The 26571-nt window shown below is 47.0% G+C and overlaps 1 protein-coding gene across 1 annotated transcript in view; it reads left to right on the plus strand.

Annotated features, from left to right (window-relative positions):
* The first annotated feature begins 7388 nt into the window (after window positions 1-7388).
* Window positions 7389-26571, plus strand: part of LOC140202761 (aldo-keto reductase family 1 member D1-like) — a 99118-nt gene continuing 79935 nt past the window's right edge. The window contains exon 1 of the mRNA XM_072268065.1: window positions 7389-7447. Coding sequence (XP_072124166.1) covers window positions 7435-7447 — 13 coding nt within the window. The 5' untranslated portion in view covers window positions 7389-7434. The remainder of the gene's footprint in view (window positions 7448-26571) is intronic.

Raw genomic sequence — 26571 nt, forward strand, 5'->3', positions numbered from 1 at the left:
GCATTAAACTTGTGTCTGTGCACAACTACATATCAATTAAATAAAAGCACACATGCAGGAAATGCTTTAACTGGTGGATTCACATTGCAGCAGGAGAGAGAGAACAATGCACATGCACAGACAGCAGATCAATGTAGTGCCAAGGGGAGGTCATTGCACAAAAAGAAATAGATCCGTACATTACACTTCCTCACCCATTAGATTAATGCAACATTAAACTGTATATATACAAAACATTCAATTTCCCCTTTCATAAACCCACATTCCAAATAAACAAGCTTTTCACAATAACATTAATAAGTAAGAGATTTGAAAGTGGGAGGGGGAGGGGGAGATCCAAAATGATAGGAGAACCCTGGGCCTCCTGTCCCATGATCCTGTCATAACCCTTTTGCCAATCAACTGTCCAGCTGTTGGCTCCATCCCTCCCCCTCCTGTCTTCTCCTATCATTTTGGATCTCCTCCTCCCCCTCCCACTTTCAAATCTCTTACTAGCTCTTCTGTCAGTTAGTCCTGATGAAGGGTCTCGGCCCGAAACATCGACTGTACCTCTTCCTAGAGATGCTGCCTGGCCTGCTGCGTTCACCAGCAACTTTGATGTGTGTTTCCTGTGTCACATAGCTGTCAGTGACATGATCATCTCTGAGAGGCAAGTCTGGTGACTGTAATGTGTCCATTTTGTTGGATGCAATTGACTCACGTGTGTTCTTTGGTTGATCATCCAGCATCTGGCCCACATGACATCTCCATGTCTGATCTCCAACATCCACTGTGGTCCAGTTCTTGTAGCTATCCTACTGGGTGTCCACATGTCTTCCCAGTAATCACGCGCTAGGACTTCCGGTGCAATCTGGAAGCTCCTTGCTGTTTCAATTGGCAACTGGTTGAACAGAGTTCCGATACACAAAAAGGAAGTTGTCCACCTTGTTCTGTAGAGAAATGTCCTCCTCGTCCATCACTTTAACGGACTTCTTGAAGGTTTGGATAAACCTTTCAGCTAACCCATTCATTGCCGGGTGGTGAGGAGCTGACTTGAAATGTCTGAATTGATTTTTCTTGAACAGTTGGAATTCTCCATACATGTATAGTGGTCTGTTGTCACTCACAATCTGTTCTAGTAAGCCTTTTCTGGTCATCAGAGCGGAGACAGTCCCTGCTGAGGTGTTGTCACCACGGTTCGGATGTGGCCCAAGTGCGGAGTGAGAGACACTGAAGCAGGTCGATAGTTCACAGACTTTAATATGAACAGTATTAAAGGGAAGATAAAACAGTAAACGCTAGGCCAAACAGGGCCGTTAACTAAAACTCTCAAAGGAAAACGAAGCTTACACTGTGGCTGAAAAGAACATCAAAACATTAAACGAATACCGCTAGTCTTCAGAGTCAGTTGATTTGAAAGTCCAATAACTCAGGGAAGGCCGAATACAAAACAGGAGTGAAGCATTGCTATGCTCTGTCCAAGTCTCGGCAAGCACTACGATGACAAGAATGGAGTTAAATACTATCACGATTGAGTAATAATTATCTGGTACGTGCAAATTCACAAGTGCAATTACCGTATCTACTGTGCTGCCGAATCCGTGTTGTGACAGGCCCCCTCTCTAGGCGCAGCCCCTGAGGCACCACAGACCTCTGTCCGCTGGAAGTCCCGGATCAGCGACTTGTCCAAGATGTCCTTTGCTGGGATCCAGGTACGTTCTTCTGGGCCATATCCTTCCCAGTCCACAAGGTACTGGACCTTACCAGCGAGATGCCAGTTGGCGCCGCACAGTATAGACAAGGGAATCATTTACCAGGCTGTGAGGAGGGGGAGCTGGGGTGACTGGGGCCAGGGAAGAGGTAGTAACCGGCTTGAACTGGGAAAACATGGAATGCTGGGTGAATTTTCAGTGACGCTGACAGACGCAATCTTAGGACACCTTGTTGACAGCCTTTTCCACTACAAATGTAGCGCGGTGCCAATTTCTGGTTCTCAACTTTCAGGGGAAGATACCTCGATGACAACCAGACCTCCTCTCCTGGCTTGAAAGGCCTTACCTGTCAACGGAGCTGATCAGCCTGCCGGGAATGCTGTTTCTGGACATGCAGCAGAGAAGCCCTGGCTCGTCTCCTGGTGTGCTTGTAGCGCTGAATCAGCTGTTCGGCAGCAGGAACTCCTACGTCAATCTCCTGATCAAGGAAGAGCGGGGGCTGGAATCCCTTCTGGCATTCAAAGGGAGACATACTGGTGGAGGACGAATGGAGGTTATTGTGAGCGATTTCTGCCCAAACCAATTGGGAGTTCCAGGATGTGGGGTTGGAAGAGGCCATTAGAATCTCTCAGTCTGGTCATTAGATTGGGGATAGAAGCCAGACGAGAGGCTGGCCGTGTCTCCTACAAAGAGCAGAAAGCCTTCCAAAAGCGGGAAGTGAACTGTGGTCCACCATCAGACCCTATGTCTTGAGGAAAGCCTGGAGCCTGAACACAATGTGAACCATGAGTGTGGCAGTCTCACGAGCCGATGGGAGCTTGGGGAGGGCAATGAAGTTGGCAGCCTTGGAAAATCGATCCAAAATGGTGGCGTTTCCATTAGATGGGGGCAGACTAGTGATGAAATCTACTGAGAGGTGGGACCAGGGGCAGTGGGATACAGGTAGTGGACATGACATCACGCCAGCGTCCTGTGGGTCTGTTTTGTTCCGAGCACAGGTGGGACAAGCAGATACAAAGATGTGGACATCCTGGGACATAGATGGCCACCAAAGTTGTCTCTTTATAAAGTTCTAAGTCCGTTGAATTCCCGGATGTCCAGCCAGATGTGAGGAGGGACCCCATTCCAACACTTTGGAACGCACCGCAGCAGGGACAAACAGCTGGTTGGGAGGAATCCCATCCGGGCCTGGATCTGATTGTTGGGCAGCCCTCACCTCTGCCTCTATTCCCCAGATCACCGGAGTAGCGATACACGAGCGAGGAAGAATGGGCTCTGGATTGACATTGTCCTCAGATCCGTTGAACTGCCGGGAGAGAGCATCGGCCTTTGTATTTTTGCTGCGGGACGATAAGTGAGGACGAAATTGAACTGTGTGAAGAAGAAAGTCCACTGGGTTTGACGAGAGTCGAGTCTCTTAGCATTCTGAATATTGGAGAGGTTCTTGTGATCTCTCCAGACCAAGGATGGATGCTCTGACCCCTCCGGCCAGTGTTGCCATTCCTCCAGGGCCTCCTTGACAGCCAGAAGTTCCTGGTTCCCGATGTCGTAATTCCCCTCCGCCAGAGTCAAGCGACAGGAAAGAAAGGCACAAGGGTGCTACCGGCTATCCGCAGACGAGCGCGGAGAGAGGACAGCTCCAATGCCTGTATTGGATGCATCCACCTCGACAATGAATGGCCGAGATGGGTCTGGGTGTTGCAGCAGCGGGGCAGTGGAGAAACGTCGCTTTAGCTCAGAAAATACTTGGTCAGCATCGTCCGTCCAATGGAATCCTGCTGAGGTCTTCTTGTGAGTGCATTAATTGGAGCCGCGATGGAGCCGAAATTCCAGATGAAGCGGCGATAAAAGTTTGCAAACCCTATGAAGAGCCGTATCTGTTTGACTGTAGATGGTTTAGGCCACTCTGCAACTGCCTGAACTTTAGTAGGGTCCATTTGAAAACTGGATGGGGGTAAGTATATAGCCCAAAAACGACACCTGGTCTTTATGGAATTCATATTTTTCTGGCTTGGTGTACAGGTCATTTTCATTGGCGTCTTAGTACTCTCCGGACATGCTGGACGTGCTCCTGATGAGACCGGGAATAGACAAGGATGTCATCTAAATACACAAACACAGACTAGTTCAACATGTCCCTCAGCACATCGTTAACCAAGGCCTGGAATACAGCAGGGGCATTGGTCAGACCAAAGGGCATCACCAGGTATTCATAGTGGCTACTAGAGGTTCTGAAAGCCGATTTCCACTCATCCCCTTCTCTTATGCGAATTAGATTGCAAGCATTGCGCAGATCAATTTTGGAAAATATTGTTTCTCCCTGGAGGTGTTCAAACGCAGATGCCAGTGAGGGATGAGGGTAGCGGTTTGTCACAGTGCTGTTGTTCAGGGGCCAATAATCGATGCAGGGACGGAGCTTGCTATCTTTCTTGCTCACAAAAAAGAAGCCCACTCCTGCCGGCGAGGTTGACAGATGGGTAAACCCCATGCTCAATGTCTCCTTAATGTATTCCTCCATGGCCATCGTTTCAGGACGAGGGAGGGAAAAGAGCCAGCCCCGGGGAGGACTAGTGCCAGGTAGGAGGTCTATGGCACAGTCATATGGCCGGTGTGGGGGCAGGGTGGTGGCCTTTCTTTTACTGAAAACACAAGGAGATCCGCATATTCAGCCGGAATCCCAGATAGGTCCACATCCTTAACTGACACAGGAGGGGATTCATGGAATGGAGTTTGATCTGGACCCAGACAGGCAGACAGGCATGCTGGTCCCCACTCTTAGAGTACCTTCAGAGACCAATCGATCAGTAGGTTATGTTGGGATAACCAGCGGAGACCAAGTACCAGTGGCGGTTCAGGTGAATTAACCAGATAGAAAGATATTTCTTTATGGTGGTTGCCTTCGAGCACCAGTTGAAGGACTTGGTGTAAAAGTGGATCTGGCCGATTCCCAGAGGTTGACCTTCCAGCGCCTTGACGTTGATCTTTTCTCTTAACTCCTGAGTTGGAACTCCCCAACTTTCAGCGAGAGAGATGTTCATAAGATTCCCGGCTGCACCGGAGTCAATAAACACCTTAAGTTCATGGGTCTGAGACCTCCATGACGAGGAAGCTGCGAGCATTACAGAATTAGGGGAAGCTGACTGAAGAGAGAACCGAGCCGTCAGGATTCCCCTCCCCGCTGACGGGTATTCACTTTTACTGGATGCTTGGAACATGCCACCCGGAAGTGTCCTGGATCACCACAGTAGAGGCAGGAACCTGTTTTCCAGCGCCGCTTTCGTTCCTCCTGAGACAGGCGCATGCGCCCCACTTGCATAGGCTCCTCCACTGGCTGGGGGCTGGGTGGTGAGGGAGGGGGAGGGGGTGAGCTGAGATGTTGAAATGGTTGTACACTTTGAGCACAATATTTTCAACATCAGTTTCCAGTTTTCATGTAGCAAATCTTGTTGCATTGTACAAAACATGGGCCAGACAATTTGCAGCCATAATGTTCTTTTGTGCCATTTTCAGTTTTTGATAAACACTGTTGTGCTTTCCATAGTTTACACTTGCATTGTCAGCAGTGTATGTGGACACTTTATTCAGATCCAGACCTGACATTTCTCATTTAACCAGCAGTTGATTTGTTATGTCCTCTTATGATTCAATGTTTTTGCTGTAAAAATCAAGTAACACATGTTGCACTCCCTTCTCAAAATGAAAGTATCTCAGAAGTAATTGGAAAACACTTTGCTGCACCTTTGTTTGAAGCATCAGTTGCTACTGAAAAGGGCAAGCCATGTTCTTTGATATAATCTACGTGCTTTTGTACAGAATACGGTGCTAGAATATTTTCACACAGAGCTCTTGGTTTAGTTTTCCCAACAGTACAAGTATTATCTTGATGTTTACCTGTGGAAGCATGTCGTTCAACTGCATCTTTTCCCTTACTGCTAATCTCCACATCGCAATGGCATAATAGCCTCAACAGACCAAGTGGACCACACCTGTTACCATTTCACATTCTTATGAAAATAAACTAGAAATGTTGTTACATGACTGGTGTATTCAAGAAGCCAAGCAGTGAAAGTGTAATGGAGCAACAAATTTACACTCATGACTGGGCAGATTCCGTTCCAACTACAAGTTTGCAGATGACACCACTGTAGTGGGCCATACTCCAAATAATGATAAGTCAGAGTACAGGAAGGAGAGGGTAGTTAGTAACATGTTTCAACAACCCTTCCCTCAAGCCAGCAAGACAAAAGATCAAGTCATTGATTCAGGAAGGGAGCTGCGCATATGCTCCTGACTATGTCAACTGTGTTTTTTAAGAGTGAACTTGACCAATAGTCTATCCTGGCCCAAGAAAGTGCACCTACTTGAGGAGGCTAAAGAAATCTGGCATGTCCCCCTCGACCCTAAGCAATTTTCAACTGCTGGACCATAGAGAGCATCCTAGCTGGATGCATCACAGACTAGTACTGCATCTACTTTGTCCATGACTGCTAGAAACTGCAGAGTGGTGGACACAGCTGAGCATATCAGAAACTAGCCTCCCCTCCATGGACCCTGTCTACACTTCTCACTGCCTCAATAAAGCAGCCCACTAATCAAAGGTCACACCCACTCTCAACATTCTTCTCCCCTCTCCCATCAGCCAAAAGATAGCACTGCCTGAAAGCACATGCCACCAGACTCAAAGATAGCTTTTAGCCTGCTCTTGTAAGACTATTTAGTTCCCTAGCTCTATAAAATAAACTCGACTTCACAATCTACCTATGATCTTGCACCTCATTGTCTGCCCTACGCTTTCTCTCCAGGAGTTACATTATTCTGCATTTTGTATTGTTTTACCTTGTTCTTCCTCAAATTGATCTGTATGATTAGTATTCAAGACAAGTTTTCCACTATACCTTAGTACAAGTGACAATAATAAGTGTAATAATAATTTGTAGCATAGTTTAAAAAAAATCAGGGATCAATTACTCAAAAATTCAGTGGTTTAATCAGAGCAAAGCAGAGAATTTCTTTTGTACATACATCAGTACAATTCTTTTATATGTACAGGTACCAAGGAGGGAGCAATGGATGATTTGGTTCTGAAAAATGAAGTGAACCAGGCAGACAAAGTGTCAGGTGGACACATGGGAAACAGTAATTAAGAAGTATAAAAAGTATTCACCCACCTTGAAAATTTTCATCTTTTATTGTTCTACAACATTGAATCACAGTCAATTTGGCCTTTTTTTGACACTGTTCAACAGATCAGTGTCAAGGTGAAAACAGATCTCTAGAAAGTGATCTAAATTAATTACAAATATAAAGCACAAAATAATTGTTTGCATAAGTGGTCAACCCCTTTAATATGACACACCAAATCACTACTAGTGCAGCCAATTGGTTTTAGAAGTCATATGATTAGTTGAATGGAGATCACCTGTGTGCAGTCAAGGTCCTTCAATTGATTGTAGTAAAAATACACCTGTATCTGGAAAGTCCAACGGCTGGCTTGGCTCGGCTGACTGAGTTTGTTTTGGCTGGCTGGTCGGCTCAAGGTTGATCAGTGACGGTTGTTGGCGCTGCTGTGAATGGTGTGGGGATGTCGGGAAATAGTGTAGGTTCAGGTGGGGGAAGGAGCTGGAAAAGGAACTAGAAATAGAGGGTTCAGGTGAAGGCAGTTTGGCGGGAGCGTGTTGGAGTGAAGTTGAATTTAGATCTGGAAAACGGAAAAGGAAGCTTAATATTGGAATGATTTCAAGTAATGGAGAGGAAAGGTAGGATATTTTTAAAATGGAAGGAAATCTTGAAGGTATTGTTTAAATTTGATCTGGAACAATTGCCTTCTATCAATCCCATTAAATTAACTAAGTCAAGTTAAAATTAGCCATAGGGAATATAGATTGTGCTCGTACTTTTAAGAGAAGGAAGGTGTTAAATGTTTGTAAGGATAAAAAGCAGTGTGAGAAGGCATTACAATGAAGACTTTACATGGGAAAAAGAAAGTATCTATGTTGTCTAATGAAAATATAGTTGTTAGGGGAGTTATACTGCGTGTTCCTGTGGAAATTTAGATAGAAAAGGTTAAATTTCACTTATTTGGAGGCAAGATTAAGGAGGTAAAGAGATTGCAAGTAGTCAGAAATGGGGAAATGATAGATAGTTGATCTGTGTTGATATATTTTGATGAAGTGAAGTCTAATGTTCATAACTATTCTGAATCTGCTATAGATTTAACTTTAGTTTCGAACATTCTGGCTGGAGTGAGTGAGTGGGATGTCATGGGAGATGAAACATTGGGAGGAGAAGATGGCGGCACAACGCAGCGCGCGCGCCCACTCCAATGAAATGATATCGTATTTGTTAAATAGGGGGTCGTGCACAATTCTGATTTGATGGAGACAGACGTGAGAAGCACAGGGGAACATCTGGAGAAACTTCTGAAATACCCGGTTCACTGCCGCTGCTACTGTGCGATCAAGAATCTCCGGAGGGAAGGCTCCAAATCCTGGGCTTTTCCTGTTGCTGGCGGCCGGGGCCGGGGTCAAAGCGCTCAGCAGAGATGGTGCTCGGTGCTCGGTGTCGGAGGGCTGGTCGGAAGCTCGAAGTTTTCGGACGACTCAGAGTCGGACTGTAGTCGGGTGCTTCCAGGATGCTGCATTGGCAAGTTTGCGGCGCTGGAAGCTCATGGCAGGAAGAGAGTTTTCTTCCTTCTCCCGTCTGCGTGAGATGATGGGACTTTCGAGAGACTTTGAACTTTTTTTACTGTGCCCATGGCCTGTTCTTCATCAAGTTACAGTATTACTTACATTGTTGTATGTTATAATTATGTGGTTTTTGTCAGTTTTTTGGTCTGTCTTGTGTTTCTGTGACATCACACTGGAGTAACATTCTATCATTCCTTAATGCATGCATTAATAAATGACAATAGAAGAGGACTGCGTGTCCTCATAATCTAATAATCTAATGTTCTTAAATTATAAACTTGGGTGTGGATTTATATAGGGAACAGAAGGCTAATTTTAGGAGGTGGTATTTTGGTAGCAAATTGGGAGAGGTTTAAGGATTTATGTGATAAACATCTGGGCTGAATGTTGAGGATGATGTGGATTTCTGCAATGAAAGGTTATGTCACATTATTCATCAAACTGCGGTGGAAATGATTCCAATTAAAAATGGCATTAATAGGAGAAAGGCTGTACCATGAGCTGTACTGAGGAGTGTGCAGAGGCAATTAGGGAGAGAAATAAGGCATCTAGGAAAGTTAAGAAGTATCACTCTCTGACTGACCTTATTAAGTAAAAGACAAAGCCCGTGGTGAGGAAAGTAGTGAAGGCTGCAAAAAAGATTTACACAAGGTCATATTGTAATAGTATTGGAAAGGATACTAAACTTGGAGATATTTGCAAAATGGTTTAAGGAGTGTGGGGATTCATGGGGCTAATAACATTCCAGCATTGATTAAAGAAGTTAATACAATTGTTACTGAAACGGAGAAGTTTGAAGTACTGGCTTGGTCATTTGCTGCAATTCATAATCAAGATAATTTAAGTGAAGAGGCTAAACAATGTAGGGATGAATTTCTAAGAATACCCTAATGTGTGAGAAGCTAGCTGTAGCAATGATAGTATTGGTGATGTACAGTTTTCTTTGTGTGAATTTAAGAAAGCTATTAATAGAACAGGTAAGACGACTCCAGGAAAAGATGATACACGTTATTGTATGTTTAAACATATGGCTGACAGCTTTCTTAAGATAATCTTAAAATTTTTCAATCATATTTGGAATTTAGGCCATCTTTCCTCCTCATGGAAAATGGTAGTGGTAGTGCCTATTCTAAAACCTGGAAAACCCCCATCAGATCCTTTTAGTTATAGACCAATATCATACATGTCCCATTTGTGTAAACTTATGGAACATATGGTAATAGAGTGGTTGAATTATATTTTGGAAAAAAGAGGTGATATAGCGTTTTATCAGAGCGGATTCTGGAAGGGTAGAATGACATTGAATTCAGTTTTATGTTTGAAATTATGATATTAGGAAAGCAGAGGTAAGAACTTCTGTGGCCTATATGCAAGCACTAGAACAGGTGTTTGGCACGATGGGAGCTCATGACGGGGTTTCAGAACATGTGTCAGGAGAAGGGGCTTTCTGCCTACATTTTTTGGCTAGAGAGGCAGCTAAATTGCTTGTGACGTACAGGGGCCATTCAGACGGCTGAGGTGGATCAGTTAAGGATGGACCAAATAACGAAAGGCGCCCAGTCCCAGGACCTGATTGCTTGGGGTCTCCGACTGTCTTGTAAGATGCGCCCCCACCCCCCAGTTGTTGAGCTGATCAGAGAAGTACGAGAGGAGGAGAACGCATCAGAGGTGCAATGGGGGTGGGGGGGGGTACTCTGTCAGCAGGGTAGAGTCCTCGGTAGTAGCCCCCTGCACTGAAGTGACCATGGATAGCCCACCCCTGGGAGTGGTAAAGAAGATCATGGCAGAGTTGAGTATTGAGATGTCTCGGTTGTTATCAGTGGGTGTGGCCCCCCGCCCCCCGTATGATTGAGCTGATGGGAGGCAGACCCCCTAAGGGGACGGTCTACGTAGAGGGCTGCTAGGGGCCGGGGTCCCATGAGAAGGGGAGCGGCTGGTATTCTCTGTTATAACTGTGATGGAAAGGTGGGAGTATGAACGATGGGAAATGCCTCGGAGGTACCCCCCAGTTACCTAAGCAAAGAGAGACATCTGGAAATTTAGAAGAGAGTGAGGGAATGACCTGGCATCCCAGCAATATATCAAGGAACACCCTAAAGCAAAAAACCCTATTCCTGAAGGCTTAGTGGGGCCAAGTTACAGAGTATCACTATGGATATGCTGAAGGCATACTTGACACAGGGTCACAGGTAACTTTGCTGAACCGTTTATTTTACAACCAGTATTTGACGCATTTACCATTGACGCAACTCAGTGCACTAGAGATCTGGGGTCTTAGTGTGGGTGGTTATCCGTATGATGGTTATTTGTCAGTGAAGGTGGAGTTTTCGGAGGCAGATGTGGGAATAGCTGAGGTCCTTGATGTTTGGTACACTAGCGCTGGTTTGTCTGGACCCCATTAAGAAGGACGGCGTTTCAATTCTTGTGGGGACAAATACTTCTATCGTGCGAAGGCTAATGGGAGCCTGCAAGGAGAAAGCTGGAGAGAATTTTCTGAAAAGCTGATGGCCTCTTGGTGGACGCTCTGGAACACCATGAAGGAGTCGAGCTTACCGGCTGGGGTACTAGTGAGGCCCAAACTGCAGGAGCCCTCGGTTGTACAGGCTGAACAGGATGGCAGTGATTGTCAGGAACACTATGAAGAGGGAGGTCACCTTCAAGCAGGGGATGCCCATGGAGCATCTCTTCCCGGTGACGGTAATGTCTCGTGTTCCTGTGAGATAAGCCGGAAAGAAACTCCCTTCAAAAGAGGGAAAGTTGACTGTCGAGTCATTCAATTTCGGGGACTTCCCGATACCTGCGGGCTGGAAGAGGAGGTTGATAGAGAAGACGTTGAAATTGGAAGGTGTCTTTTCCACTGATGAGTTTGATGTGGGTTGTACCATAAGCACTTGTCACACTATCCGGGTGACCGAGGACACCCCGTTTAGAGAAAGGTTGCAGCGACTGGCTCCTGCAGGGGTGGAAGATGTTCGGCAGCATTTGTGGAGGTTGAAGGAAGCTGGGATCATCAACAAGCCCTGAAGCCCCTATGCGTCCCCAATAGTAGTGGCCTGAAAGAAGAGTGGGAGGGTACGATGTGTGTGGACTATAGAACTCTGAACAGGCGTACAATCCCCGACCAATCTACGGTCCCGAGGATTGAAGACACACTGGCCAATCTGAGTGGTGTGAAGTGGTTCAGTGTGCTGGACTTGAGGACTGGATATTACCAGATCCCCACGAGTGAGGCTGACAAAGAGAAGGTGGCATTTATATATCTACTGGAAATTTTCCAGTTTGAAAGGATGCCCCAGGGTATCTTGGGAGCCCATGCGACCTTCCAGCGTGTCATGGAGAAGATGGTGGGAGATATGAACTTGCTTGAGGTATTGGTGTATCTGGATGACCTCATAGTTTTGGTTCCACCTTGGAAGAACATGAAGTGAGGCTGCTGAAGGTGCTGGGCTGCCTGAAAGTTGAAGGGTTAAAACTTTCCCTGGACAAGTGCCAATTCTGCCAAACGTCTTATGTTGGGCACATAGTCTCACGGCAGGAGTAGTTACACATCCATCTAAGATAGAGGCGGTGACCACATGGTCAAGGCCCCAGACTGTGAGCGCTTTGTGCTTGTTCCCTGGGTTATATGAGTACTATCGGAGGTTCATGAAGGGCTATGAGAAAGTGAGTCACCCTCTAAATCAGCTTCTGTGCAGTTACCCTCCCTTGGAGAAGAAAGGGAGGAAGGCAAAAGAAGACAAGGGTAAAGATGAAATTAGCTCTTTGGAGCCTTTTGGAGTGAGATGGGATGCGAAATGTGAAGAGGCCTTTCGGTCACTTAAGGAGCTGCCGACACAGACACCAGTGCTGGCTTTTGCAGACCCCCGATTGCCATATGTACTGCATATAGATGCCAGCAGAGAAGGCTTAGGGGGTGTCCTGTATCAGGATCAGGGCACCGGGTTGAGACCTGTTGCGTTTGTCAGCCAGAGTCTGTCACCCTCTAAGGAAAAGCTATCCCACGCACAAGATGGAGTTTCTGGCATTGAAATGGACTGTGGTGGATAAGCTGAGTGACTACCTCTACGGTGGCAAGTTTGAGGTGAGGATGGGCAACAGTCCCCTGACTTATATCCTGACCTTGGTGAAACTGGCTGTCGGTGATTGGCGGCATTGTCTGCCTATGATTTCAGCCTGAAGTACCGGCCGGGAAGCAGGAACATTGATGCAGATGCTTTGTTCTGACGTGTGCATGAGGGACTGGACAGGGACGAAGAGTGGGAGAGCGTTCCTGCCTGGGAGGTGAAAACCACGTGTCAGTTTTCCATCACGGTGAAAGCAGAGGGAAGACAAGGGCAGGATTGAGCGGTAGATCAATTGGGAGCTTCTGATGGCGCTATTCCACAAGTTGATTGTAACCTGACCGCTCTGAAGACAAACCGGTTGCCAGAATTGAGGCCTGGGGAAGCGTCAGCTGCTCAGCAAGATGACCCGCACATCAGTGCCATTTGGTTAGCAATGGAAAAGGGAGACATGGCCCAAGCGGAGAGGAATGAAACACGCTGCGGTATCTCAATTACTGAGAGAGTGGCCCAGATTGGAGTACGGAACCGGGTCACGTCGTCTCCGGACTGGCCTCGGCATTTCCAGCTGGTTCTGTCTGAGAAGTATCGGAGAATTGCGTTGAAATCACTTCATGACGATTCTGGCCATTTGGGGGTTGAAAAGACCTATGGACTGAGTCCTCATACGGAATTTGGGGATTGCTGGGAAGCATAAGTTGGCTGACTGTTGGGCACCTCGCCCTATGTGGTGAAGAGTCAGATGCCAAACATACCAGTTTTCTGAGTGAAACCAGAGGATGAGAATGGGCCTGTCAAGATTCTCCATCAGAACTAACTCCTCCCTCTGGGACAAGAGCTGTGGGTTGACCCAGAGCCTGACCTGGATCCTACACCTAGTAAGAGGACTCTCCGGTGACGTGGGAGACTGAAGGACCACCAGCAGGAAAGATTAGACCGGCCCCCACCCCTGAATGGGATACAGACTCGGAGGATGAGGAAACGGGGTTGGTATATGCTGTCTTTTGCTAACTCCCCACTAACTGAGGAAGAGATTCCCAACTCTTCCCACACTGAGGCAGGTGAAATCGGGGGGGAGGGGGTGGGGGGGGGAGAGGGACTATCTGTGGAAAGGCTGGGTTTCACGTGGGACTATGAAGGGAATGAAGCAGGGTTCAGACAAGTGGCAGAAGAATCCGAGTTACAGGATGGCATGAGTGATAGATTGAGGGAGACCTCACCATGTATCACAAAGAGTGTTGGAACCTGAAGTAGATGCCGGGGTAAGGAATCAGGAGATAGGCTGGCCTCTGTAGCACCAGCGGAACAGAGTGCTATGGCTATCCCCCTAGTGAGATATGTCACTACCCTTTACGAATGGATTGGTTCTGACATCACAAAATTCCTTTGAAGTGCAGTTATTAATAACAAAATGACAAATTATTTCAAAGTCATGAGGACATGACCATTTTGGTGGTGGGACAGTGTCATGCCCTGCTGCATATTTCACTGTTATGCTCCTCTGTACTTGATTTTTGTGCTGTTCTCTGCAAGCTGCTTGTTTGGGTTACTGTTGAAGATAAGAGATAGGGGATTTGTATGCCATCCAATTAGGGACACTAAGGCTGGGCTTGGGGTGCTTTGCTGAGGAGATGAAGAGAGAAGATGCTGGAGAGAAGAGGACATAGAATTCGGCCTGGAGCAGGGCCGTGATTCGACAAAGCCCAGGATGAGATTGAACAGGGATCGTCGAAGGGGAAATCGTGAGCTCCAACTCATGCATGTTAGACTATTTCATTAAAATAGGCCCTTTTCTTTGTTCTTTCTTTTCTAACCATTTAGTCAAATTAAGAAATCTTTTAATTGTATGAAGTGTACTGTCCGTTATTTTGTGGCACTTATTTGTAACAGGGTAACGTATCATGCAGCATCCACACAGACTTCAGATGAGTCCTCGGTGGTAAGTCACCCTCATCAGCCCCAAAACAAAGGTCAATGGGCAACCTTGTCTCATGCCCAAACATCAGATAGTATGGCAAGTACCCGGCAGCTTCATTTCCGTTACAGTTGTAACTGTGGACCAGATTCCAATATGCTGACTCCACCTGCTCTTCTTCCTGATCTCCAGGGTCCCGAGCATGTCCAGCAAGGTCCGATTAAACCTGTCTGGCTGGGGATCACCCTGAGGGTCATAGGGTGTGGTCCTCGATTTCTCGACTCCAAGCATGCCCAATAACTCATGGTTCAGTCTGCCTTCGAAATCCCGTCCCTGGTCACTATGGATCCACCTGGAGAGGCCAAAATAAATGAAATACTTCTCCCATAACATTTCTGCCACCATGGACGCCTTCTGGTCCTTAGTAGGAAAAGCTTGTGCATATCTGGTGTAGTGGTCCGTGATGACTAAGACATTTTCCATGTTGCTGACATATGGTTTACTGACAGGAAATCCATACACACCAGGTCCATGGGCCCCCCCACTCTGCAAGTGGGACAAGGGAGCTGCCCACTTAGGCAGCATCTTCTGCCGTATGCCTCAAATGCACAACTTGCAGTATTCTTTGACCTCTGACTTCATCCGGGGCCTGTAAAACCGGTCTCGGAGCAATCCATAGGTCTTTTCAACCCCCAAATGTCCAGAATCATCATGAAGTGACTGCAACGCAATCCTCCGATACTTCTCAGGCAGAACCAGCTGGCAACGCCGAGGTCGGTCTGGGGGTTACGTGACCTGGTATAGGATCTGGTTCTTCAACTCCAACCCAGGCCATTCTTGCAGTAATGGAGGAACCGACACATGTTTCGTCTTCTCCACTTGAGCCATGTCTCTCTTTTCGACCGCTGCCCAAATGGTACCAATGCCCAGATCATCTCACTGAGCAGCTGCTACCTCCTCAGAGCTCAATTCCAGCAGCTGATTTGTCTTCAGAGCAGTCAGGTTACAGTAAACTTGGGGAATGGTGGCATCAGAAGCTCCCAATTGATCCACTGCTCGATCCTGCCCCTACTTTCCCTCTGCCTTCACAGTGATGGCAAACTGACACATGGCCTTCACCCCTGGGCAGGAACACTCTCCCACTCCTTGTCCCTGACCAGTCCCTTGTGTGCCCGTCGGGACAAAGCATCAGCATCAATGTTCCTACTTCCCAGGTCAAACTTGGCCTCATAGAGGTAGTCACTTAGCTTATCCACCACTGCCCATTTCAACGACAGAAATTCCAACTTGCGCATAGGATAGTTTTTCTCAGAGGGCAACAGGCTTCAGCTGACAGATGTAAGACATCAACCCAGTGCCCTGATCCTGATACAGGATGCCCCCAAAGCCCCCTCGGCTGGCATCTGTGTGCAGTACATACGGCAATTGGAGGTCTGCAAAAGCCAGCACCGGTGCCTGGGTCAGCAGCTCCCTCAGCAACTGAAAGGCCTCCTCACATTTTGCATCCCACTTCCGTCCAAAGGGCTCTGACGGGCTAAGATACTCTCCACCCTCCTGTCCATTTTCCCCCCTCCCTTTCTCCCCGGGGAGGGTAACCGCACAGAAGCTGATCCAACGGGTGACTCACTTTCGCATAGCCTTTCACGAACCTCCGATAGTAACCACAGAACCCGAGGAACAAGCGCAGGGTGCTCACAGTCTGGGTCTTGGCCAAGTGATCTCCGCCTCTATCTTAGCCGGATCCATACGTGAGATTATATGCCCAACATAGCTAACAGACGTTTGGAAGAACTGGCACTGGCCCAGGGAAAGTTTTAACCCTTCAGCTTTCAGGCGGTCCAGCACCTTCAGCAGCCTCACTTCATGTTCTTCCAAGGTGGATCCAAACACTGTGAGGTCATCCAGATACACCAATACCTCAAGTAAGTTCATATCCCCCACTATCTTCTCCATGACACACTGGAAGGTTGCAGGGGCTCCCAATATGCCCTGGGGCATCCTTTCGAACTGGAAGAATCCCAGTGGACATATAAATGCCGTCTTCTCTTTGTCAGCTTCACTCGTGGGGATCTGGTAATATCCAGTCCTCAAGTCCAGCACACTGAACCACTTCGCACCACTCAGACAGGCCAGCGCGTCTTCAATCCTCGGGACAGTATACTGGTCAGGGACAGTGCAGCTGTTCAGAGTCCTATACTCTATACACATCCGTACCTTCTCATTCTTCTTTCGAGCCGCTACTATTGGGGATGCATAGGGGCTTCAGGACTCAGTGATGATCCCAGCTTCCTTCAACTTACATAAGTTGGGACTATCCAGGGGCTAGCAGGGGCTAGCCTCCGTGACTGCTCTCTAAACGAGGTGTCCTCAGTCACCCGGATAGTGTGACGAGTGCTCTTGGAACAACCAACATCAAACTCGTCAGTGGAAATGACACCTTACAGCTTCAACATCTTCTCTAGCAACCTCCTCTTCCAACCCACAGGAACTGGGGAGTCCCTGAAGTTGAATGAATCAGCAGTCAACTTTCCCTCTTTTTCCAATAGGTTCTCCCTGGCTTGTCTCACAGGGACACTAAATATTACTGTCACCAGGAGCAGACGTGCTAGGGGCATCCCCCGCTTGAAGGTGACCTTCCTCTTCGTAGTGTTCCTAATGATCACTGCCATCCTGCTTGCCTGTACAACTGAGGGCTTCTGCAATTCGGGCCTCACCCTCAGGCCCTCGGGAAATTTGGGGGTCCCCATCACTCTCGTTGTCAAGGCCGGGTCGTTGGGTGTATTTAAAGCGGAGATTGATAGGGTCTTGATTGGCTACAGCATCAAAGGTTATGGGGTGAAGCTTGGGGAGTGGGGCTGGGGAATTGAAAAAAGGATCAGCCATGATTGAACGGCAAAACAGACTCTATGGGCCAAATGGCCTAATTCTGCTCCTATGTCTTATGGTTAAATATACACAATCCAGAACATGAGTCCCTCCATGCTCGACATTTTATTCCCGGCCTTGTCTGAAGTCTCTGCAACATCTGTCTCTACAACAACTCCAATATCTGTTCTGGCACTCTGGTCCCACCCCCTTTGCAACTCTAGCTTCACCCCCCACCCTGTATCTTTATGCTACTGTCTTGAAAACCTCAGGGTGAAACCCCTAGAGGAGAGACAATTGCAATAAAAGATTTATTGAAGCTATGACTATAGCACGCAGCAGGTATAACAAGACAGTGTGACGCCAAGCAAAGCTATCGGACAATTGATGCTAATGAGAGAGATAAGAAAGACAATGGAGAAACATTCAAAATGCTAATAAGAGAGAAGGGAGTGATTAACGGAAAAGAAACACAATTCAGAATATTGACAGATCGGTTGCTTTGAACCTGAACTGTTTGAAGTTTGATGGACAGGTGATACCCCAGCAGGGGGATAAAAAGAGCAGGTTTGCTAAGGCACGCAAGACACCACGAGACCATGAGACCCTGGAAAGAGCAGTATGCCCCCACAAGTGGTGGGAGTTTGGAGGTCCGGTTCGCGGGAACTGACCAGAGGCTCACAGGGTGTAAAGGTACGATCGGTGGGAACCTAGGGTGTGTGTCCGCCCTTGCCTGGGTGCCGGGTTCACCGCGGAAGAACAATCGTACCCGGAACGGAGGGGTCACAGTCGGTGACCACAGCAGGGATTTGAAGACATAAAATGGTCTGCCCAAAACCAAACTCGAAGACAGCAAAGGTCTGCCTGAACCAAATTGCATCTCTCTCTCTCTCTCTCTCTCTCCAACGGTACAACAACAGCGATTACTGCGAACTGCACTAAACTGAACTGAACTCTGTTTCACTTAAGCAACACACATCAAAGTTGCTGGTGAACGCAGCAGGCCAGGCAACATCTGTAGGAAGAGGTGCAGTCGACGTTTCAGGCCGAGACCCTTCGTCAGGACTAACGAAGGGTCCTGACGAAGGGTCTCGGCCTGAAACGTCGACTGCACCTCTTCCTACAGATGCTGCCTGGCCTGCTGAGTTCACCAGCAACTTTGATGTGTGTTGCTTGAATTTCCAGCATCTGCAGAATTCCTGTTGTCTGCTTCACTTAAGACTGATCAGTTTAGCCCTCGACTGCGATAGAGCTTGGTTGATTCCTATTACCCTATTTCTGTGTATATGTATGTATTATCATTGCTAACCTGTTACATCGATATCCTTACGATTAGAGTACTGTATTACTTATGTCTTTAATAAAACTTTATTAGTTCCTAGTAATCCAGACTCCAACAAGCGTTCCATTTCTGCTGGTTTGGCAACCCAGTTACGGGGTACATAACATAAGTGGGGATCTCGTCCGGGATTTTGAACGCCAAATTTGGGACTGGGTAAATTGATTGGGTTAAAATTCCTGAAAGAAAGAAAGGGCAAACAGCAGAAATAGAGACTGAGGAATTTCTAAAGGCGCCAACCTTGGAGGCATTAGAGGATGCCAGGAAATCAGAATTGGCGACTGTTGCCAAACGGTTGAATCTTTTTAAGAGGAAGCCGACAATGAGGAGAGCGGACATGCTCAGGGCTATCATTGAGCATTATGTACCTAAAGGTGTGTTTCCCCAAGGGGAGCTGGAGGTGGTGTCTATGAGCAAACCTGGTGGAGAAGCAGTGCAGCCGCAGATGGAAAAATTAAGACTCGAGCACGAGATCCGAATAAAGCAGTTAGAACGGGAAGAGAGAGTACAGCAGTTGGAACGGGAAGAGAGAGTACAGCAGTTGGAACGAGAAGAGAGAGACAAGCAGTTAGAACGGGAAGAGAGAGAGAAGCAGAAGGAAAGGGAGTTTGAGTTGGAGAAGTTAAGGATGACGCTAGAGAGGGGCCAAATGCCGAACCAAGGTGGAGGGTTCAGGGCGACCCAGGAGGTTAGGTTGGTTCCCCCATTTGAGGAGGCTGATGATGATTGGTACTTTCTACATTTTGAAAAAGTCGCTGCGTCAGGACTGGCCGAGGGATAAGTGGGCTGTTTTGCTTCAGAGCGTACTTAAGGGGAAGGCTCAGCAAGCCTACTCCGCGTTGTCAGCAGAGGATGCCCAGAGGTATGATGTGGTGAAAGAGGCTATACTCAGGATTTATGAGTTGGTCCCGGAGGCATACCGGCGAAGGTTCCGGAATGTGAGGAAGCAGTGGGGCCGCACGTATTTAGAGTTTGCCCGTGAGATGCAGATGTATTGTGAGCGTTGGTGTGTCTCGAAAGGGGTTCATGGGGATTATGACAGACTGCTACAGCTAATACTGATTGAGCAATTTAAAGGTTGTGTCCTTGAAGGTATGAGGCCCTATCTAGATGAGAAAGAGGCAGAAACCTTAGCCGCAACTGCTAAGTTAACGGATGAATACGCGTTAACACACAAAGCAAAGTTTACCCCAAGTAAAAGCTACCAGAAGGGTAGTCAAGAGGGCGGAGTAAGTCCTCCGGCAAAGCCAGAAAGTAAGTCGGGGACTGGTGAGAAGGGTAAGGAAGACAGTAAGCAGTTTGGTAGGAAGTCTCCTGGGGTCGTATGCTATAATTGTGGGAAAGCCAGTCACTTTGCGTCCAGGTGCTTTGCCCCAACGAAGGAGACGGGGAAGGGAAAAACGACGACTCCGACTGGCTGTATTGAGCCGGCAAACAAACCGTTAGGGGAGAAGAGGTCTGACAGAGTTCAGGAAGGGCGCGAGAGGTTTATTTCGGCTGGATTAGTGTCGGTGAAGGAGGGGTCAAACCCAATTCCAGTACAGATCTAGAGAGACAGTGGGGCTTGTCAGTCATTGATCTTAAGGAGGGTGTTAGACTTTAGTTCAGAGACCGAGACTGGGGAGGTCAGTGTGATAAAAGGCATTGGGAAAGGGACTGAAGCAGTACCTTTGCACCAGATACACCTAGAAAGCGACTTGGTCTCCGGACCGGTCACGATCAGGGTGAGGCCCGAACTACCGATGGAAGACGTGGAGGTCTTACTCGGTAATAACCTTGCAGGCGGAGATGTGTACCCAGCAGTAAAGCTGACAAGCAAGCCTGCCAGAACTGAGGACCCGCCCATGGACTGACAGGTTTATCCTGTTTGTGCAGTGACTCGGCACATGTCCAGAAAGGCTGCCGAAGCGAATGTAGATTTAGTTGAGACGTTTTTACCAGCCTTGTACCAGCGGGGGGAGGGTTAGAAAGTGAGAAGAAGGAGCATAGTGGAGCGGAAGGAAGTGAGGGAGTTGAGGTAGATTTATCATTAGCGAGGAAGGAATTTATACAGGCACAGGAACGAGACGGGGAGCTGATGGTTTTGACAGAGACAGCTCTCTCTGAAGCAGAAATAAAAAGGGAGCCAGTGGGCTATTATGTGAAGGAGCGAGTACTGATGAGGAAGTGGAGACCAAGTACCGTGCCCGCAGATGAGGAGTGGGAGGTGGTACACCAGGTGGTAGTGCCGAAAATTTATAGGGACAAGATTTTTAACCTGGTCCGCAAGATACCCCTCAGTGGACATTTTGGAGTGAGGAAAACAGTCGATAGAATTATGAAAGAGTTTTACTGGCCGAACATGAGGAAGGATATTATTGAATATTGTAGACGGTATCATTTATGTCAAGTGGTAGGAAAGCCGAACCCGGTCCTGCCTAAAGCACCCCTTCGACCGATACCCACTTTCGGGGAACCTTTTTCCCAAATAATTAAAGATTTTGTCGGTCCCCTGCCCAGAAGTGCGAGTGGACGAGAGTATGTGATGACTATGATGTGCGCCGCCACCAGGTTTCCGGAGGCGGTGCCCTTGGCCAGCGTAAAGGATCCCACAGTGGTAAAGGCCCTTGTGAAATTTTTCACTACGGTGGGGCTGCCCAGGGAAATCCAGTCAGATCAGGAAAGTGTCTTCACATCTCACACATTCCGACGGATGTTGGATGAGATGGGAGCAAAGCAGATTTTGGGCTCCGCGTACCACCCAGAGTCCCACGGGGCGTTGGAAAGATTCCACGCAACATTAAAGACCATGATTAGAATTTATTGTCAAGAGAACACTAGGGACTGGGATGATGCCTTGCCTCTTCTACTATTTGCTGTAAGGGACACAGTTCAGGAGTCATTGGGGATCAGCCCATTCGAGCTCGTCTTCGGTCATCGGCCCAGAGGACCCCTGACCTTACTGAAAGAGCAATGGTCCAGTCTGGCAGAACAAGTCAATGTAATTGACTATGTTTTAAAATTTCATAAGAGGCTTAGAAGGATCTGTGACCTTGCCAAAGAAAATCTACGACACTCCCAAACTAAAATGAAACAGTGGTATGATAGACATGCCCGCGAACAAGTGTTTCAAGTGGGCAATCGGGTCTTAGTTCTGTTTCCAGTGGTGACCACCCCCCTGCAGGCGAGATTCCACGGTCCGTACAAGGTGATTAAAAAGATAGACTCTGAATTATGTTATCGAAACACCGGACAGGCGTAAGCCAACACAATTAGAACACATTAATATGTTAAAAGCTTACCACGATCAGAAAGCAGATCTAGTTGGTATTATCATGAAAGTTAATGAGGCTGGGGTGCCAAATGATAAGGGGAAAACCCATCTTGAAAAGATAAATATGGTGCTGACCAGATTGGAGAACTCTATTGTTTTGGCCAACTTTGCTGATAAGGTCTCTCACTTAACCTCTGAACAGAGTGACCCACTGCTAAAGCTAATTAACCGGCATGCCGATGTGTGTCCGGATGTCCCAAGGCGATGCAAAGGGATGGTACATGATGTTGTTGTCATCTCAGACCAGCCTATTAAGCAACACCCCTATAGGATGAGCTTGGAAAAGGGCAAGCTAGTGGAGAAAGAAATTGAACACATGCTAGCCGCAGATATTATTAGGCCATCCAAATCGGAATGGGCGTCTCCCTTTGTGGTTGTCCCGAAAGTCGATGGGAGCATACGATTTTGTACAGATTACAGAAAAGTGAACGCCATCACAAAAACTGATGCTTACCCCATCCCAAGGGTAGATGATTGCATCGATAAAGTGGGAAGAACTAAGTACATCACAAAGATCAATTTGCTAAAAGGGTACTGGTGTGTTCCTTTAACTGACCGGGCTAGAGAAATCTCAGCATTTGTCACTCCATCCGGGTTATACGAGTATAATGTTTTACCTTTTGGCATGAAAAACGCCCCAGGGACCTTCCAAAGGATGATTAATTTGGTGATAAAAGGGTTAAAGAATGCAGAAGCGTATATTGACGATTTAGTGGTCTGGAGTGACACGTGGGAGGAGCACATTGTGGCAGTAGAGGAACTGTTTAAACTGCTGTCTGAAGCCAGCCTGACAGTGAACCTCGCAAAAAGTGAATTCGGCCACGTCAAGGTCGCTTATCTGGGATATGTGGTAGGACAGGGGCAGCTGGCCCCGATGCAGGCTATCTCTGAAGTTCCCATCCCGACGAACAAGAGAGCCCTGAGAAGGTTCTTGGGGATGGTGGGATACTATCGGAAGTTTTGCAAAAACTTTGCAGATATTACCCTCCCTCTTACTAAGCTCTTGCCGAAGAATGCGAAGTTTGTGTGGGACGACCTTTCTCAACAAGCCTTTGAGAGTCTGAAGGTGATTCTGTATCACCACCCTGTACTGAATGCGCCTGACTTTTCAAAACCCTTCTCCCTAGCAACAGATGCTAGCGATGAAGCGGCCAGGGCAGTGCTGTTGCAGACAGACAAAGAGGAGATTGACCACCCAGTGGCTTATTTTTCTAAGAAGTTTAATGTCCATCAGAGAAATTATTCCACTGTGGAGAAGGAATTATTGGCAATCATACTAGCATTACAACATTTTGAGGTTTATATTTGTCCAGCATGGAAACCACTGATAATTTACACTGATCACAATCCATTAGTGTTTTTGGCCACTATGAAGGATAAAAACAAACAGTTACTAAGTTGGAGCCTGGTCTTACCGAAATTTGATATTAGAATAAAACATATAAAAGGAACGGACAATGTGATTGCTGACTGTCTGTCAAGGTGTTAAAACTTGAAGTTATCTGTATTAGCCGAATTGCTGATGACTACATGTATATTAGTGTGTATCTAATAATGTGCACTCATGCCCATAATTTTTACCCCGGTAAAAATCCTTTTAATAGTGGGTGTGTGACGCCAAGCAAAGCTATTGGACGATTGATGCTAATGAGAGAGATAAGAAAGACAATGGAGAAACATTCAAAATGCTAATAACAGAGAAGAGAGGGATTAACAGAAAAGAAACACAATTCAGGATATTGACAGACTGGTTGCTTTGAACCTGAACTGTTTGAAGTTTGATGAACAGGTGATACCCCAGCAGGGGGATAAAAAGAGCAGGTTTGCTAAGGCACGCAAGACACCACGAGATCCTGGAAAGAGCAGTGTACCGCCACAAGTGGTGGGAGTTTGGAGGTCCGGTTCGCGGGAACCGACCAGAGGCTCACGGGGTATAAAGGTACAATCGGTGGGAACCTGAGGTGTGTGTCCGCCCTTGCCTGGGTGCCAGGTTCACCGCGGAAGAATGATCGTACCCAGGACGGAGGGGTCACAATCGGTGACCACAGCAGGGATTAGAGGACATAAAAGGGTCTGCCCGAAACCAACTGCAAAGACATCAAAGGTCTGCCTGAACCAAATTGCATCTCTCTCTCTCTCTCTCCAACGGTACAACAACAGCGATTACTGCGAACTGCACTAAACTGAACTCTGCTTCACTTAAGACTGATCAGTTTAGCCCTAGACTGCGATAGAGCTTGGTTGATTCCTATTACCCTATTTCTGTGTATATGTGTGTATTATCATTGCTAACCTGTGTTACGTACCCCGTAACTGGGTTGCCAAACCAGCAGAAATGGATCACTCAGTTGGAGTCTGGATTACTAGAACTAAGAAAGTTTTATTAAAGAAACAAGCAACACAGTAATCGAAAGGATAATAAATGCAACAGTTCAGCAATGATAACCACACATGTGCACAGAATTAAGATAACAGCATCAATCAAGCTCTATCGTTGTCTAGGGATAAATGACCAATTTCAAAGTGACACAAAGTTCAGTCTAATTTAGTAGTGCAGTTCGCAGTAATCGTTGCCATGGCGATGGACAACGTGGGGGGAGAGAGAGAGAGAACAGGAACGACTGATCATTCAGAAACGGCTTCCACTCACAGACCGGCGATAATTGCTCACAAGCAGCTTTTGGGCAGGTCCTTGGTGATGTCACCTGAGGTCACCGACTGTGACCCCTCCTCCAGATGCGGTCGATCCTCTGCAGTGAACTCGGCCCCCAAGCAAGGGCAGACACACACCGTGTTCCCGCTGATCGTACCTTTCCACCCTGTGCGTTGTCCGGTACTTCCCACCGACTCGTGAGAGGCGCACTGCTTCCAGGGTCTCGTTACCTCGGGTTTCGTGTGTCCTGCCTTAGCGAACCGGTCCCTTTTTATCCCCCTGCTGGGGTATCACCTGTCCATCACTTCAAACAGTTCAGGGTTCAAAGGGGGAGCCACTCCAGACAGCTCTCTCTCTCCCGTCCCTTCATTACACATCTCCAGATGCTGTTTCATTGTTTCCCTTATCTCTCTCTTGAAGACAGGTGGCAGACCAACTGCTGATCACACAGGACAGCTAACATCTTATCTATCTGTATTCTCGTCACACCTGTTACATCGATATCCTTACAATTAGAGTACTGTATTACTTATGTCTTTAATAAAACTTCATTAGTTCCTAGTAATCCAGACTCCAACAAGCGTTCCATTTCTGCTGGTTTGGCAACCCAGTTACGGGGTACGTAACAACAGTATTGGAAAAGACGAGTGTCCAAAATCCCTACCGTGTAGTCGGGAATTAGTTCTGTAAAATTATACCAAGGGATTTGGTCAAGATTTTGTACAAGTTTGTGAGTTGACTTTCTGTGAATGAAAAGGAATTTGTTTTGGTTTGATATTTACGATTTTGAATTGTTCTTGCTCATGTAAATATTTTTCTTCTAAACAAACCTTATCTCCAGAAGTGTGTGGTTTCTATTCACTGCCTCCTTCAGATACCAGAATCTTCCGATGGGCTACTAGCATCTAGTGTAGTACTATGTAATTTGATTTTCTCAAAGGGTGCTGCAACTCGTCACATGTGACCAGACGGGTGCTACAGCCCCGACCCCAACAGCATCCAAAGTGGTATACCTGGATGCACTTCTTGCAGGTGAAGTCATCAAGGACACTGGAGGTCCCGCAATTGGAGCATTCTACTGTCCCGCCTGCCATCCATACTGCTGCAACTATGCAATTATAAAGAAGGAAACACTAAACACTGAAAAAGAAATCTACCTACAGCTTTTCACCTTCTTGAGCTAAAGCTTCAAATCCCCACTCTATAACACTGTCCAATCCACACACTTCGTATTTTTATTTGCCCTTCCTAATGAATCCCAATCACCGATTGGCTGCTGTTCAAATGCTGATGACATGAGTCTCCTCTTCTCTCATTCCCAGTATCTGATTGACCGCTCTTCAAATGCAGAAATTCCTGTGAAGCGTTGCTTTTTAATGAACACTTACCAAACTGTTTCTCTGTTTTAGAAGTGATTGTCAAAGAAACCTGAGTACTAAACCACACCGGGCATGGTGAAGAAGAAAATGAGAAAGGTCAATGGATAGAGGTAGTGAGGTTTCTGGATAGGAATTCTACATCTTAAACCCATGCCGTTGAAGGTGTTGTTACCAATGGTGCAGCTTTGACAGCTGAAGAAATTGGTAAACTGGTTTATTTTGTCAAATGCCCTGAAGTATGTTGGAAAGATGTTTTGCATGTCACCTGTACAGGTCATTTGATTATTGAGCTAGCACAATTATTGAGGTACTACAGTGTTGCAGTGCATGCAAAGAATAAGGTGCAAGGCTATGATGAAGAAGATTATGAGGTAATATATCATTTTACAATACTATTCAATAGCCTTAGCACAGCCGGATAGAAGCCGTCCTTGAGCCTGATGGTATACTATATGCTTTCAGACTTTTGTATCTTGTGCCTGATGGGAAAGGGGAGAAGAGAGATAGCTGGGTGGGTAGGGGCTTTGATTATCCTAGATGCTTTAATAAGGGCAGAGAGAAGTATAGACCATTTCTGTGATGCGCTGAGCTGTGCCCACTACTCTCTGCAGTTTCTTCTGGTCTCGGGTGGAGTGGTTGACAGACCAAACTGTGCATCAAGAGGCTAGA

This window comes from Mobula birostris, chromosome 9, assembly GCF_030028105.1.
Source record: "Mobula birostris isolate sMobBir1 chromosome 9, sMobBir1.hap1, whole genome shotgun sequence".
Classification (NCBI taxonomy): Eukaryota; Metazoa; Chordata; class Chondrichthyes; order Myliobatiformes; family Myliobatidae; genus Mobula; species Mobula birostris.